Raw genomic sequence first — 16773 nt, 5'->3', positions numbered from 1 at the left:
CTTCACCACCCCCACACAAGAGGAGTCATGGCAACCACTTCTGTGGCATCTCCACACCCTGAATATGAGAAAGATTGTAAACAAGGACTCATTTTAAAGGGTACACATCTCTTTTAGTTACAGTTATTTATATAATGACTTTCAGGTCAAAAGACCATTCAAAGTGGTTCACAGCAATGATAGTACACCATCATACAAATACAATAAAATATCAAAGTAAAGTTCAAACATCTAGATATATGAATACTTATCAGCCATCTTCCCACAGAGTCACTTAACTCTTCATTTCAATACCACATCACCATCCTCTATTTTCCACAACTGACAAAAACAGCCAGGTCTTAAGATTTTTCCTAAAAACCCATAAGGTAGATTCTAACCTGATTTCCAATGGAAGGCTTTTCCACAATTATGGGACCACTGTGGAGAAAGCCCTACTTTTTAGACATACCTGAATAATTGCCCATATTGAAAGGCCCTGTAAAAAAATAGCATGATTTGATCTCAAATGTTTAGATGGAATATAGCAACTCATAATGCCAAAACAAGCATTTTAAATTTATCTCTAACTGCAACATTTAGGCAGTGCAACTTCATATGCAGAGGCATTACTGAAGTTCTCTTTGAACTACCAGTCACTACTCTAGCTGCAATGATCTAAAGAACTTGAAATTTTTTTATAATTCTCATCAGCAAGCCCACATGAAGGCATTAGAGTAATCTATTTGTAAGATGAACAAGGCATAAACCACTGCCTTTAGTATCCTCATATTGAGAAAGGGACGTAACTGCCACACCAATCTCAGTTTAATATGGGCATTTCGTGAAACCAGGGCTATCTGTGATTCCAGATTTAATAAAGAATCAAACTTCATTCCCAGTGATTTTACTTCCAAGACTGAAGTAGTCAACCCCTCAGTCATATGCAATGTTCACAAATATAGACATAGAGCCAGTAAGTAAAATTTTAGTTTTATTTAGGTTTAAAACTAATTTCCTACCAATCATTCAACCACTATTGAAGCCTCAGGATCTTGAACTAATGGAACTACTAAGTGAATATCATCTGCATAGACACAGGCAGTAAGTCCAAAAGATTGGATTATCCCACCTTTAATGATCAAATAAATATTAAAAAGTTAGTTCTTAAAATAAATTATATTTATAATTTACTTTTCGACCTTTACAAACAAATTTTTTTTCTTTAGAGCTTGAGAGAGAGAAGGATAAACAAATCCGTTTTTATAATTTGTGTCTAAAATGATGACTGATCCTACTGGAATCATTTTACACAGCTCCTTTAGATTCATGCATTTTGAGATCAATTTCACTAGTGTTTATACTTTTTCAGATTGTGTTTGAAATAAGTTCATATGGTATCCTTGTTTTTTCTAGCTACTTGATCTATTACAAGTCCCAAAAAAACAAAATATCCCATATCCAAGGAGATGTTTTAGTTGGGTGTAATTGAGAGAAATGTTTTGTGTTCATGATAGTCAAGAACAGATGGCACTAGATGGGTTACTATGATGAAACTCCTAAGTTCAACCTGAAGACTGGTGTCCCATAAGTTAGTTCCATCCATCATGTCAATTAATATTAAATCCTTTGACTCACTCTTTATTTTCATCTTATCCTTCTTCATTTCCCCATGTTATGGGACTGGGCCATGCCTGGTCCCTCCTCTTACCTCCGGGACTGCCCGGCCTCACAGATGCCTCCTAGGCCATGCAGGCCTGATTCGTGGCCTGCCGCGGCTCTCCCTGTGAGAAGGAGATGCCGCCAGCCCGACGCGCTTGGCCCCGCCCCCTAGGCACGCACGCTCCCAGGGGCTGGACTCTTAAAGGGGCCAGCGCGGGAAAACCAGAGGGTACGCCCCGGATGATGTCAGACGCTGCAGGGTATTTAAACCCTGCAGCTCCATCAGGACGGGGCCTTGCAACGAGGTTCCTCAGCTTCCCTGAGTTATTAGTTGCTGCAGTGTGTCCTGATCGTCCTGTCTTCTGGCTCCTGACCTGGCTTGCTCCTGACTACGTCTTCGGCTTCCGCTCCTGGTTTTGGTACTGACTTCTGACTTCTGGCATCTGACTCGGCTTCGTCTTCTGATTACGTCTTCAACTTCAGCTCCTGATTTTGGTATTGACTTCTGGCTTCTGACCCGGCTCCGTCCCACAACTCCGTCTTCTGCTTTCGTCCCTGGCTTTTGTTTAGATCTCTGACTTCTGGCTTCTGACCCGGTCTCGCTTTTGGACTTCGACTTTGGCTTCTTCCCTCACCTCAGGTATCCAGTACTTGCTGGCCCAGAGGATTCTCCTAAGTCCCAGCGGCTCGGGCTCTCATGGGCTCCTCCCAGAGGAGCCGCGGGCTTCCGAGGGTGAAGACTCTTCAGCTACCTGGGCCCCGCCGTCCTTCATCCATCTCTTTGGCCGCAGCCCTGATCCTTGGTCGCATAGGGTCCCACCTAAGTCCAAGAGGTCCGGGTCCCTACGGGCTCCTCCTGGGGGGACCTCGGACTTCCAGTGGTGAAGTCTCTTCCGAGTCTCTTCTGTGCCGCCTCCCAGCTGTGACACTCGCTGTGGGCCTCCACAGCATACCATCCACTGCCTCAGCCGGCCCAAGGGTCCACGACCGTAACATCCCACATTACATACATAAATGCTTCTAGCAAAAATACAGTGCTATGATGGCAAATTGCAACTATACAAACAATTTTAGCTCCCAGATTTTATTGATAAGAATATTATATCATGAAGTTTCAAATTATAAGTTTTGCTTCCAATCCAGTGTCCATATTTTAGCAACTAGGTAGAAATTTGTCATGATGCTTTAGTGGATTCTGCCTTCTCTGCATGTTCTAACATAACTTTTCTCTTCTTTTAGGTTCATACATATTGGCTAGATGACATGTACCTCAATAATCGCCTGGCTCTTCCAGTAAATTCCAGTCCAGCAGTGATCTTTGCCCGTCAGAACTTCCAAGATGTCAATGACCAGCTAAGGTAATTTATCAGAGTTACAAAAAATGAAATGCTTTTATATCATCAAGCTTTCAGGTCCCACCTATTGGTTCAAAGAGGAACAGATTACTCCTTCCCATTTTCATTTAAGATTCACTCTCAAGTTTCAGTTTTTGAAATTTTTGTGAATTTGAAACCCTTTAGTTTCCCAAAAGATTAAAACAAAGAAAACAGTTAGCAACTTTCAATGTGTTCAAGGAAGACTGGTATGTGGAAAATATGATGATGCATTTATCACCTTTTTCTTCCTTATAAACAGGTAGTTTGCCTTGGGCATCTAAAGCTTACTATTTTTATCTTTTCCCTGCTGACTGGTTAATAACATAAAGTAGTATAAATCACATAAGATGATTTAAGTCAATCATATCTTGGCACATCTCAGGCAAAGGAATTAAGTAGAAAGGGTTTCTAATGGAGTCAAGTAAAAGAAAACTGGATGACATGCTGTAGCAGACCACAAAGTAAAGAAGTTGCATTCAATAAAAGATCAATAGTCACTGAATTGAAATGTTTTGCAGCCAAAATATTCAAGAATATGATGATACAAGAGTGAGGTGTTTGATTCTTGATTTGGAATTTATTCATATGAAAATGTTAGACTTTTAAAGTCTTCATCATAAGTTCAAGTGAGATAAATTCCTGAGAGGTTCCAAGAGTGAAGTTTATTTTTTGAATTGATTTTCCTGATTCATCCCGAAAAGGGTAGGTCTCTATCTAAAATTTATGTAGGTGTCTCCATGACACACTAGAAATTGTGAGCTGAGAGGAGCAAGTCAGAGGCGGTGAGGCGCTGTAGTCTCCAGTTTCCTGGAGAGGGAAGAAGAGATTTTCTCCCTGTTCTTTAGGGATGAGTTATGTGGGTTTTCATCATCCGTGGTGTTTCAAGGTTGAAGTGGATGGCCAGGAGGGGCTCAGCTGCAGTAGTTTTCTTAAGGGTGACTTTCCCTAGTCCACTAGGAAGGATGACTTGTCACTGAGGCTGATTTCAGCAACATGGTAAAGAAATTTCATCTGCTATTGGGGAACAAAGGTAGCTCCAGGTTCAGGTGAGAAAATAATCCAGGAGAACCATCGGAAATACAATTCCCCATTTTATTCAAGCAGCATGAGAAATGAACTTGTGATTTTTCTCTGACTATAACTCGAGGTGGGGATTAGGTAAGTGTGTAGGGGGTTAGGGGCCACTTTGACATGCTACGTGACACCTACGAACAGAACAGTGGTCTCTTGTGAAGATTTGCTGGCCTTCGGAGTGAGGAAACTCACTCCAAGATGAGATTTGGGCAAGGTTCTCTCAACCTAGCTTGATGACATCAAGCTAGCTTGATGACATCAAGCTAGGTTAATCCCCACCTCGAGTTACTAGGTGGGCCTACCCTAGGGATACAAATACCTGCCTATGTGTTTGGCTTGTTTAATGAAAGATTCAGTGGTGATCCCCCTTGGGAATTAAAGCTTTGCTGTCCCCCATGGACAATCCTGATCCAGAGTTGCAGCCTGTTTTCCCCTACTCTGCAGCATCTGAAGATGGTCCCTTGCCTTCTACAGGGAGTGCCCTGTAAAAGGGAGGTTACATAGGCTATAAGAAATTATATTTTTACAAAAAGAGCACTAATTGATAGTATTGCTATTGGTTATACATGGCCCAAAGACAAAGTGGTTTAAAAAAAGGAGGGGTGGAATGAGGAAATTGGAGGAGAGGCTTGGAAATGGTTTGGAGGTGGAAGGGAGAGAACTATTTAGAGGTCAGTAAAAGAAGGAAAGTTACTACATGTATTGTTGTTTATTTATTGTTTCTGTAATAAAATTCAAGACTCCAATTTTCAAAGTTCTATGCTTTAATCACTATTTTAAACTAGGGGAGAAATTGGAATTCAGTAGTCATTTTGGGTCAGTTTTCAATGAGCTGCTGGGTGGATAAGATAACTGTCTAATTTTAGCCAGTTATCTTTGTACAGCTGGGGTTCCCCACGTAACCATTGCCAATTAGGAGGTAATTTGTAACACTGAACATAAAAAAAGCTGGCAAATATAAGTTAACACCAGTTTTCAAAGTGGACTTACACGCATAAGTCAGCTTTGAAAATTCCTTGCCATATCTACCTGCACAAGTTACATCTGCAAAATTGTTCACACACATTTTTCATGAAAATTTATACACATACAGGCTAATTGTAAAACGAACTCACATGCACTCATGCACACATGTATCGGCGTGCGAGCAAAGATCTGCTGGAATTTCAAATCTTATGCACGTATGTTTTAAAATACACCAACCGTGCACAAGTATACTAATTTTAAGAGGTTGCTCAAGTACAGCTAGTGCACGTGTGTTCCACAGGACTTCGTCAGCTTTTACGTGCATATATAAGCAGACTGTAAAACATGCACGCATGAGGGACAATCCAGCTTTTCTAATTAGTCCACCAGTTTGCCCAGTTAATATCGAGGTCTTCAAGATCTCTCTGATTCTTCATCCTGCACAACGCCCAGTGGACCCAGACCCCTCACCCTGTCCTGCAAGTTCTAAAACTCTAGATATACAGATTTGCTCCTCATCTGTAGCAGCAGTAAAGTTACGTGGATAACAAGTCAAAATGCACCACGGCCCTGGAACACCCATGTTCCGCCCAGGCCCCGCCTCTTTTCCACCCTCTTATTTTTGACATGCGCACTGGTATATATGCACAAAGTTCACGGCTTTTTAAAATCCTTCTTGCTCGCGTACAGCCCACATATGCACATTTGTGGGCACTGTTGCATGAGAAACGCTTTTAAAATCGACCTCATATTTTTAAAATCCAAAAATATGTGCATAAGTCCAAACTCTGCCCAGTCCAGGCAAATGTACTTGAGAAGAGACACACACATAAATTGACCTGTATATCGGGAGGGCAATTTTGTTAAAAGACATTTCTTTGAGTAAAACACTGCTTTATCCACAGAAGTCCCTTTGAGAATTGCCCTTCCAATGTTTGAAAAGAATTCTAAAATTAAAGTTCTCTGTATCCCTTGCAATATTCAGATAAATTCTAAGATAATTAGAAGCAGAATATCTGTTTCATATGTATGAGCTAAATATAGATCTATGCTTTATGAAAATAAAAGCAATAGTTGCAGCCAAACTTGACACTGGCACCATTTCCATTCTTCTATTAAAATGTTTTCATTAACAGCAAACTGTGCTATTTTATAATGTATTTTAGAAACAATCAAATAAAGGCTTCCTCTTATCCATTTTAAAATACTGATGTACACATTATTCTTTGTGTAACATGCTTTACATTTCTTTAATATATATTATTATTATTATTATATTATTAACCATTTGTGTAGCACACACTGGATGAATGCAGCGCAGAACAGAGACACATAGGGGTAGATTTTAAGACCTGCGCGTGGGTGTACATGTGCACGCGCTACCCGGCACACACACATGTATGCCAGATTTTATAACTTGCGCATGCAGGCACGTGCAAGTTATAAAATTGGGGGTCGGCACGCACAATGGGGTGCACACTAGTGCACCTTACGCACATTGATGCCCGCGGGCTTCCACCATTCCCTTCCCCCAACCTAACTTTGCCACTCCTTCCCCTAACCTTACCCCCCAGCCCTACTCTCAACTCTAAACTCCCCCCCCCCCCCCCAAAAAATTGTTATCAAACCTTTTGCACCTGCCTGGAGGCAGGCGCAAGTTGCGAGCACCGGCAGCCTGCCGGCACGCAATCCTCCAACACATCGGCAAATGGCCGATGTGTCGGAGGCCTCTGGCCCCGCCCCCGGATCGCTCCTTTTTACAAGCCCTGGGACTTAGATGCATCCCGGGGCTTTACGCGCATCGCCGGGCCTTTATAAAATAGGCCCGGCACTCATAAGGCACTTTACGTGCGTAAATCCACTGGATTTACATGCGTAGAGCTTTTAAAATCCGGCCCATAATCGGGCCGAAATAGTAAAAATCGTGGGAGAGCGACTGAGAGCTCAATTTTGCCGGCGTCGGTTTTCGAGCCTGCTGACAGCCACAGGTTCGGAAACTAGACGCCGGAAAAATTGAGCGTCCGGTTTTCGACCCACGAGTCCATTTTACATTTTTTTTTTTTACTTTTTTTAACTTCTGGGGCCTCCGACTTAATATCGCCATGATATTAAGTCAGAGGGTGCACAGAAAGCAGAAAGTAAAATGTGCGGCTTGGCTGCACATTTTACTTACTGTATCGCGCGGGAATACCTAATAGGGCCATCAACATGCATTTGCATGTTGCGGGCGCTATTAGGTTCGGGGGGGTTGGACGCGCGTTTTCGACGCGCTATTACACCTTACTGAATAAAGGGTAAACCTAGCGCGTCGAAAATGCACGTCCAATCGCGGGTTAACAGTGTGCTCCAGCGGAGCGCCAGAGCGCACTGTACTGTATCGGTCCGAATGGGCAGTCTCTATTCCTTGGAACTTACAATCTAGTCAAGACAAACAGACACAACACACAACGAAAAACAAATAAAAAGCTTTGAGCTGGAAGCAGAGGCATGACTGAGAAGAATAAAGTAAACCAGGTCTCAGTTAAAGTTAAGAGATGAAAAGAATGAGAGATGAAGTGTCATGGATGTTGAATCCAGAACGGATGTTCCACAGGGAGCATGTAAAAGGGAGAGAGAAGAGAGAAAGGGGGAAGCCAGAGAAAGGTGATGGAAGGGTGCTGATTGATTAGAGAATAACTTTGAAGGACAACAGTAGAGGAGGAAATGCCAGGGGTAGATATCAAGGTGGAGGGAGGGAAGAAGAGTGGAGGGGAGAAGGAAAAATGGGGAGAGAAAGTCAGAATTATCATAAGGGGTGATGATTATTAATATAAAATTTTCATGGAGGAACAAATTAGAAGAGCAGGAGCAGTGGAAAGAGCAGAAGTAGGGTATATGTATGGATGATTAGTAATATGAGGAAAGTATAGGAAGTTGCCACTGAGTCAGAGTAGGAAATTTACAGAGCAAGCACCAGTAAGTACTTGCATAGCAGGGGCTAAGGGGAAAGGTCGCAAATAGTTGTGAATGGGGGGATTGAATTGAGGAGAGGGATGGACCATTTTATCCAGCTGGGAACTGCTATGAGTAATCAGGTTATTGCTCACAAAAATAATCTATGTAAGAAGCAGAATCTGGAGAGAGTCGGTCAGGCTGCTCCCCATTTCCCAATGCCCATAGGAGTTAAACAGGCAGCAGTAATGCTGCAATAACAAAATAGGAAAATTCTCTGGACAACTCAGAGAACTCCATTCAGAAGTATAATCAAATTTTCACATAACAAAATGGATTCACATTTTGAAAAGCTGTACACAAAAGACAAGAAAAAAAATCTCGGTCTCATTATTAGAACAATAACAATATTTCATTTAATGCCAGTCTTTAGAAGAATTTCCATGAATCTAAAATGTTATTTGGCTATTCTTTGGCTCTGTAATATGTATGCATATTCCACCTTCCAGTATAATAGTTCATGAAAGTAAACAATGTAAGTGTTATCACTTGAATCATTTAAAACAGTTACTGTTGAATCATCATATTTCAAATGCTATAGGATGCTCCCATTATTAAACTAGAACCTCTAAGGCCATTTATGTTAGCATGAGTGACAAATGGCTTTATAGTCCCCGGATTTTATTGGGCTTCATGTTGGCTATTATGTCACCAGTAACATCATAAACTGTTTGAACGAATCAGCTCCATTCCATGGTAGTTGATTAGAGACACTATTCTGAACATTGCTGTTCTTGGAAGCTAAGGGAAAATAATTTCAAAACTACTTAGTAGTATTATATTTGACACAAGGTAGTACTATTAGCGCAGTTGTGTATATTTTTGAAGGTACATCTTTCTTTTTTTTACTTTATTTTTGGCCCTGCGGTTTCCTCCTCTTTGGCTAGGATCAATATATCCTCCTGTGTTAAAATGGACATTGGACTGCTTCTAATACTAATTGAAACAAGGGTCCTTATTCAATAAAGTTCTTTTCCACAGGCACAGAATGGGAAATGACCTTTTTGACTAAGGCCCAAAGATTGATAGAAAAGTCTAAAAATCCAAGTTTAGAAGTCTTAACATGAATAACATTTTTTAAAAAATGCATTATTTTTTTAAATTTATATCACACTTCTATTAAGTTTTCAGATATCCAATAGACTTTTTTCCATCTAGCTCCTAAATTGTTTCCTTCATAATTATTAGTTAAATACCAAAGAAAAGCCAACCTGAATGGTGTTACCTGAATAGCCCACTCTTATTCAGAGATGTTATTCTATAGGTAAATGGATGTGTGTGTGTGTGTGTGTGTGTGTACGCGCATGCACGCACGCAAGGCTGTAAGATAACTTAGGGTACCTAATACCATTCCCTTGATCGCACAACCTGCTTCCGTTCCCTCTGCCCCCCTGCACCTTCCCCTCCCTTCCCCTACCTAACCCACCCCCCAGCCCTACCTAGAACCCCCCCTTACCTTTGTTGAAGAAGTTACGCACGCCAGCCGACGGCGCCATGCCCCCCGGACCGCCCTGGACCGCCCTCGCCCTGCCCCTTTTGGCAAGCTCCGGGACATACACGCGTCCCGGGGCTTGTGCGCGCCACCAAGGCTATGCAAGATAGGCTCGGCACACGCAGGGGCAGGCAGGGGCAGCTTTTCGAGGGTTACGCGCGTAACCCTTTGAAAATCTGCCCCATAATACAACATATAATAAATACTTAGTGCAAACTTTAATTGCAGTTTAGATATAAGCAATTTGAAACATTTTTCCATATTGTCATACAAAGAAGTAGCTCCAACATATCCAACTAATTTGCCAAGAATTTAATCATTTCATTCTATTTTAAGATATAGAAGAAAGTAGTGTATAGGAGGAATTATTACTTCTTTGACACAGATGAAATTATAATTAATGTTTCTGGGTTCCTTCAGCATAGCATTCAGCTCAGTAAGAACCCAACGTACTAAACCGTGTACATGTCGCAAACATGACAATGCATGAAAAAATGGCCAATAGCATGTGTAATTGGGTTAGCAGACTTTAACAATTGCTGTTTGCCACTTTTCCTAAGAGAGGTCCGGTTACCTTTTTTGGTGATAAAGCCTGATTTCGCACAAGCTTTATTGCAAAACTATGGCTGCAAACCTGATTTGCAAATCATGCAAATAGGTTATTATCATGAAAAAAATATTGCACGTTAATGGCCTACTTCCCTGATATGCAAGATTGGTTAATGCTTTGCCCTGCATAAAAGCATCTTATTACCAAATGATGTAAACATTCTAATACTGCTTTTGTCTTTCATTTATAGGTTTACTGCAAATCTCATTTCAGGAGTTCTAGATTACAAAGTTTTACTGGACATGTAAGTTTCAAAAGTTTTCATAACAGAGAGAAAGTAGAATATCCTTGGCTGATATGCAATCAGTTCAGTAGAATTTGCATAAAATTGGCTGTCACCAATCTGTGTGTTAGTCAAATACAGATTACCATGCTGGCCAAAATATAAGGTGGTCTCAAATATAAGACAATTCCATAAAGCAGAGTTTTTTATAAATCTTTTTTTTAATCTATTTTCTTTTGCTCAATTTGTTTTTATTTCTTAGTACTCATTTCCCTCTAGCTTCTTTCCCTTATCTTCAGTTTCGTCCTCTCACTTCCCTTTGCCCTGCCACTCCTCTTCTGTAGCTCCTCCATTCTGAGCTTCTCATTCACTCCTGTATCTAACTGCTGATGGCCCCAGCAGAGCTCTTGAGGACCAGCAACAGCACCACTTCCCCCGCAGGCCCAGCTTAGCTACCATTTGAAATCTCATCAACCTCTTTCCTAAGTGTGGCTACCCTGAGACAACCTCTGCTATTAATGTCACCAGTTCACTGGTGGCTCCTTCACTTCTGGACCCAGGATGGCAGGGAAACAAGTGTTTGGTCCTGTAGGAGTTAGGTCTTTGGGCAGGTAGGTTTGCTGGGAGAAGGAAATTTAGGGGGTTAAAGGAGTGAGCAGGCAAGTAGAAGGGGGAACCTGAAGCAGTCCTTTCTTTGGGGGGTTAGAGCAGTTTGTCAGTGGGCCAGCACCTTTAGGGGCAGGGGGAGGTGAGGAGCAGGGCTGACTTTGGTGATGATAGGCTTTGAGATGAGGAGGGGTTTTGGCTGCATGTATATGAGGAGGTAGGTTTTTGGACATGCACAGTGTAAAATAAAAAACAAAAATCCTTGTCTTATATTCAGGGCAATCCGGTAATACTATTTATTTATTTATATTTATTTCATGCCTTTCCAAGGTAGCTCAAAGCAAGATACAGAATATTAACAATTCAAAATAAAAGAATGCATAATAAATAACCGCTGTTATGCTGCAGAGGAAAGAGAAATGACATGCAAGGAGCAGTTCTGACACCTTTTTCTAAGCTTTTGTTTTGCTTTGGTGTACTATGTCATAATTCATCTCAACTCTATAGATCAAGTCATAGTAGAGTGAACATCAGAGTTCTATAGTTTCCTAATCAAACTAGTCTTTGCAAAAAAAAAAAACAGATCAATGGACTGTAATATAGTGCAGTGGTTGAAGGGATCATCATAATCTATGCTTTATCATAAATCCTATTTTCTGGAAATTTTCAGAAGCTTTACTGAATTTTTTTTTTTCTGGTGAATTTTAGACCTTATAAAACGTGCCAAATTGTCAGCACTGAAATCTAAAGTTTTCCATTTGCTCACAAAATAGTAAACAGGCAGTGCCAGTACAATGCTGTATTTTCCATGCTGTCCCGCCAATGTGTCTTGACCACCTCTAGGGGTGAAAGGATAAGATAATTGCTTACTTTGAATTGCTGTTCTATGAAAAATGTAATCTGAGTTCGACCAATTCTCATGTTACTTCTTTAGTACCTTGGTTGGAAGAAGCTTCTATTGAGCTCTAGAAATTTTCCAAACTTTGTGTGCCAGAAGTCAATCTCCTTCAGTTTTTTATGATAATGTTTGAAATACATGAACATGAAAAGTTTCCAAACAGGAGAGATGGGTAGATTTGTGTAGCTTTTGCCAGCTAGTAGAACATGGAGCACGGTTGCAATTAGTGTGGCAATTAAACACCCTATGTCCCTTGGGTCCTTTCCCAGCAGGCAAAAAGAAGACTTTTTCCAAGGGCCTTAGGCTTGTGGAATGTCTTCCTGGTAGGTCCCAGTATAAAAAACCAAATGACCACACAATGATGGGGTTGTTCCAAATGAAATCTATTTACTAGGATACTTGATGTAAATGAACCATTAGATGGATAGTACACATTTGTCTTTTTATTTATTTATTAATAAACATTTGCATTTTGCCTTTTCCAAGCTAGTCTCAAGGTGGATTACAAGCAGATTTAAAGTTAAATTCCTATTAAAATAGTGCATATTTTATAAACAACCTAAGAAACATAAAGAATGGCATGGAAAGACATGATTAAAGGTACAAGGGGAATTAAATTAGTCAATTCGGGTAGAAGATGTAGGGAGTTGTGGCAAATATAAATCTAAATAAATCAATAAATAAAATGAAAGTTACAATAGTACAGTAGTAGTGGGAGGGCAGGATCCTAGGAAAGTCACTGGGCAAGAAAGTCAAGTGGTAGATGATACAGTCTCATGAACAAGCTCCAAAAAGAGATAAAGTCAGCAAAGAAAAACTCCCTTGTCAAGTTTTATCACAGTTTAAGATGGAATTTAGGGGAAAAGCAAGGCCTTGGCTCTTCCTGAAGGCAAGGTGGGAAGTCTGTTGGCATAAAGATGGTAGTATCTTGTTCCATAATTTAGGTGCAAAGCAACCAAATGCACAAAGTCTAGAGCAGATTCATCTGGCATAAGCCAGAGGGAAAGAGGATAGAAGGGCCATTTGGGAGGAACATTATCTTGAAGGGGAGTAAAACAGAAACTGGGAGAGATAATCAGGGGCCATATTGTTTACAAACCTGGACAATGCAGAGAGTTTTGAAATTAATCCTGTTTTTGATTGGGAACCAGTAAAGAGAGGCCTTATATGGTCAGATGCTTTGACTTCTATCATAATTCTAGCCGCTGTACCTTGCTGAATTTGAAGATGTTGCTCTTTCTGCAAAACACCTCCCACTGGGGAGTATCTGATAACCACTATATCTTACACTACCTCATATTCCAAGGTCATATTGATTCAATTCATGATACCTTTGGGACACATTTGGAGTTAGTTTAGTTTTGGTTTTTTTTTCATTTAATATACCACCTTTTAACCAAACCAATCAAAGCAGTTTACAATTTGTATAATATCAATTACAGATAAGTACATTTCCATTTTCCAAAGAAAGGCATATACAAGTCACACTGATGGGATTAGTTAACTAAGAGTTATCATAAGAACAACATAAGAAATGCCATGCTGGGTTGGACAAGGTCCATCGAGCCCAGCATTCTGTCTAACAGTGGCCAGTCTGGGTCACAAGTACCTGGCAAATACCAGCAGAGTGCAAAAAAAAAAAACAGATGGGGAAAACACATTTTTCTTGGGCAATTAGTAATTTTCTAAACAAGAAAGAGAGAGAGAGACAATCTTGCAGATAAACCAATCGAATGGGCCCTAGTAGGGTGGGTGTTTGGCATTTCTCCCATCAGCAACCCCATCACACTAACACATCCAGTTTAGAGTTCCAACAAGAAGAAATATCTCAGTATTGTTTGATGAATGCATTATTGGAACTCCATGTCACAGCCTTACCAATTGCTTCAATGTAGGTCAATTTCAGAGTGATTATTAAACGTACCATCAAAATAACAGTATGTGCTTTGACATACCCCTTCAAGTCCAAGCCTATCAAGGACACATAACAGTGAGACAAGCAATCTACCATCAAATAGATTTTGGGGGCCCAAAATTTAAAGCTGGCCATTTAAGTAACTTAGCCGGATATAACTAATCCGGCTAAGTAACAATGTATATCCTGCGACATGGCCAAGCTGCTGAACATATGCATATATATATGCACTTAGCCAGATAAGTCTCCCCAGCTAAGTTTAAACCTGCTCTATGGGGCATCTAAACCAGATGTAAACTTATGTGGCTAACTCCAAATATTGGTAGTTAGCTGTATAAGTTATACAACTAACTCGCTCCACCCTTGATCCACCTAGTACATGCCTACTTTTTGTATGTGTAACTTTTAGCCATATAAGGGACTTATATAGCTAAGTGATGGCCACTGAACATAGGCACATATTCAGCATCTGCTACTTAGCCGCATAAGTCCTGCTTATCCAGCTAAATAGTACCAACCATGCTTTGAATATTGGGCCCTGGTTGTTCACCCACAATAAAGCTGAGTTTGTTTGTGTCAAAATGTAAAAAATGGATGAACTTTCTAAGAACTTTGTTTACTCTAACTACAAGGTAAAGGAAAATTCTTGTGAGCATTTGAATGAGGGAACAAAGTATGAAAGTCAATTGTCAGGGCTGCCCAGATTGATCAGAAGCAGCAGTGAGAGCTGCTGAGAGGAAGACCCAGGAAGACCCAGGCTCGAATCAGGAGGAAGAGCAACAGTGCTGCCCCCCCCCCCCCCACTCCACCCTGCAGATACAGGAAGTAGAGCCACACCAGCCCCTGTGCCGCCCCAAGAAAAATGAAGAGTCCCCATCTATTGTGGGGGCTGAAGGAGGAAGCTGTTGCTGTGCTTCTGATGGGGAGCGGGGTAGGAAGTGAGAGTGTGTATCTATGTGTGTGTTAGAGCATGTCTGTGTGTGTGCATGGGAGCAGAGTGCAACTGCATGACCTTTCCTTCTTCCCACCCACACGGACCCACCACTTCCTCTTACAGGCCGCTGGGGGGCGGAAAGACGAAAAGGCTATGTAGTTGCTGGCTCCAGACCTGTGGCACTCTAGGTGGTTGACCAGTGCTTCCACCGCTCACAGCCCGGAGGCTTCCCTCTTCTTCTACCGGTCACAGCCACTGACCTCCCGGCTGGCACTCCCCTCCTAGCTGTCACCCAGGGCAGACCACATCCCCTCACCTTCCCTTTAGTATGCCACTGGTGCTCCCTCCTTTGCATCTCCAGTCCTGGTCAACCTGAGGAGCAGATGCTGGGTCCAGGAATTGAACCTGGGTCTTCCTCTCAGCAGCTCTCACTGCTGCTTCTGGTCAATCTGGGCAGCCCTGACAATTGACTTTCATACTTTTTTCCCTCATTCAAATGCTTACAAGAATTTTCCCTTACCTTCTAGTTAGAGTGAGAGAAGGAGCCTGTATGAAGGGGTGTGTATGTAAGAGAGAGAGAAATGGAGGGAGCCTATGTGCAGGGGTGTGTAAAATGTGTGCAAGAAAGAGAGGGAGCCTGTGTGAGGGAGAGAAGATCCAGAGAACACTGACGGGGAAGTGAGTGGGAGGAGGGATGGAGAAGTGAGGGGGGGAGGAGGGATGGAGAAATGAATCTGGGGGGGTGCTAAAGAAATTATCCACCCTGGGTGCCAAATTCTGTAGGTACGCCACTGGGCAGCACGTCAGCAACACCTACCAGTTAGCCACACAGTACAGATGTACCACTCTCCAAATGGAACTGCAGTCTATGCTCAAGGCTGAGGACCATCACTACATTGTCAAGCTAAGAAGAAAGGAATATATATACAAAGGGCAAAATAAATCACAAGTTTTGAATTATGGCATTTAGAGTCCTAGCCTTGGGTCAGCAGGGCTGCTAGAATACAGAAATGCCCAAGAAATGAGCAGTTAAGATGAAGCTGCTGTGCTATAAAGTTGCTAATCCAGGTCACAAGAACCTGGCAGGATTCCAAGAAGTAGAGAGATTCCATGCTGTCTATACCAGGGATAAGAAGTGGATTTCTGCAGCTCCACCTTAATAATGGTTAATGTACTTTTCCTCCAGGAACTTGCCCAAACCTTTCTTAAAGGCAGCTACATTAATTGCTTTCACCACATCCTCTGGCAATGAATTCCAGAACTTAATTATGCATTGAGCAAAATAATATTTTCTCTTTTTAGCTTTAAGTGTGTTACCTAGTAACTTCGTTGTGTATCCCCTGGTTTTTGTACTTTTCAAAAGAGTAAACAATTGATTAACGTTTACTTGTTTCATTCCACTCATTATTTTATAGACCTCTATCATATGTCCCCTCAGTATATATTCTCCAAGCTGAAGAGTCCTCACCTCTTTAGCCTTTACTTTCTTGGCTGCTGCTGCACACTAAGCAGAAGATTTCAATGTATTTTCAATGACGCCTAGATCCTTTTCCTGAGTAGTGACTCCTAATGTGGAACCTTGCATTGGGTAGCCATAATTTGGGTTACTCTTCTCTAAGTGCATCAGAACATATGGCAAGCGAAAAAAAAAAAGATCAGCAATTTGGCGGTATTTTGCAAAGCCATGTAAGTGCATAAAATCCAGTATTAAGTGTGTAAACGATTGTTTTAAAAAGTTTATACATAGCCCAGTTCAGCACATAGAGTGTTTTTATGCACACCGAGGAAAGGCATTCCAGGGGCAGAGTCGGTGCAGAGTTGGCACTTGCATGCATTACTTTTTGGTTTTAAACAGTATAGGCCTGATTTTCAAAAGCATTTACATGCTTAAAATTGGGTTTTACATGTGTAAATGTACTTCAACCGTGTAAGTGGGCTTTTGAAAGTACAATATAAGACATTGAATTGTCAATAGGCTTTACCCGCATTACATGCACTTAACACAGGAAAATGACTTTTGAAAACTACTACAATGGTATGTGACATT

General features: G+C 41.3%; 1 protein-coding gene across 1 annotated transcript in view; it reads left to right on the top strand.

Moving 5' to 3' along the window:
* The window catches only part of CHAT (choline O-acetyltransferase), a 159570-nt gene that overhangs the window by 10336 nt on the left and 132461 nt on the right, over positions 1–16773 (top strand). Inside the window, exons 3-4 of the mRNA XM_029610699.1 lie at positions 2881–2999; positions 10341–10394. Of these exons, the coding sequence (XP_029466559.1) occupies positions 2881–2999; positions 10341–10394 (173 nt within the window). The remainder of the gene's footprint in view (positions 1–2880; positions 3000–10340; positions 10395–16773) is intronic.

This window comes from Rhinatrema bivittatum, chromosome 7 (genome assembly GCF_901001135.1).
Source record: "Rhinatrema bivittatum chromosome 7, aRhiBiv1.1, whole genome shotgun sequence".
Classification (NCBI taxonomy): Eukaryota; Metazoa; Chordata; class Amphibia; order Gymnophiona; family Rhinatrematidae; genus Rhinatrema; species Rhinatrema bivittatum.
Note: the sequence above shows the minus strand (reverse complement) of the source record. Positions and strands in the feature narration are given on the sequence as shown.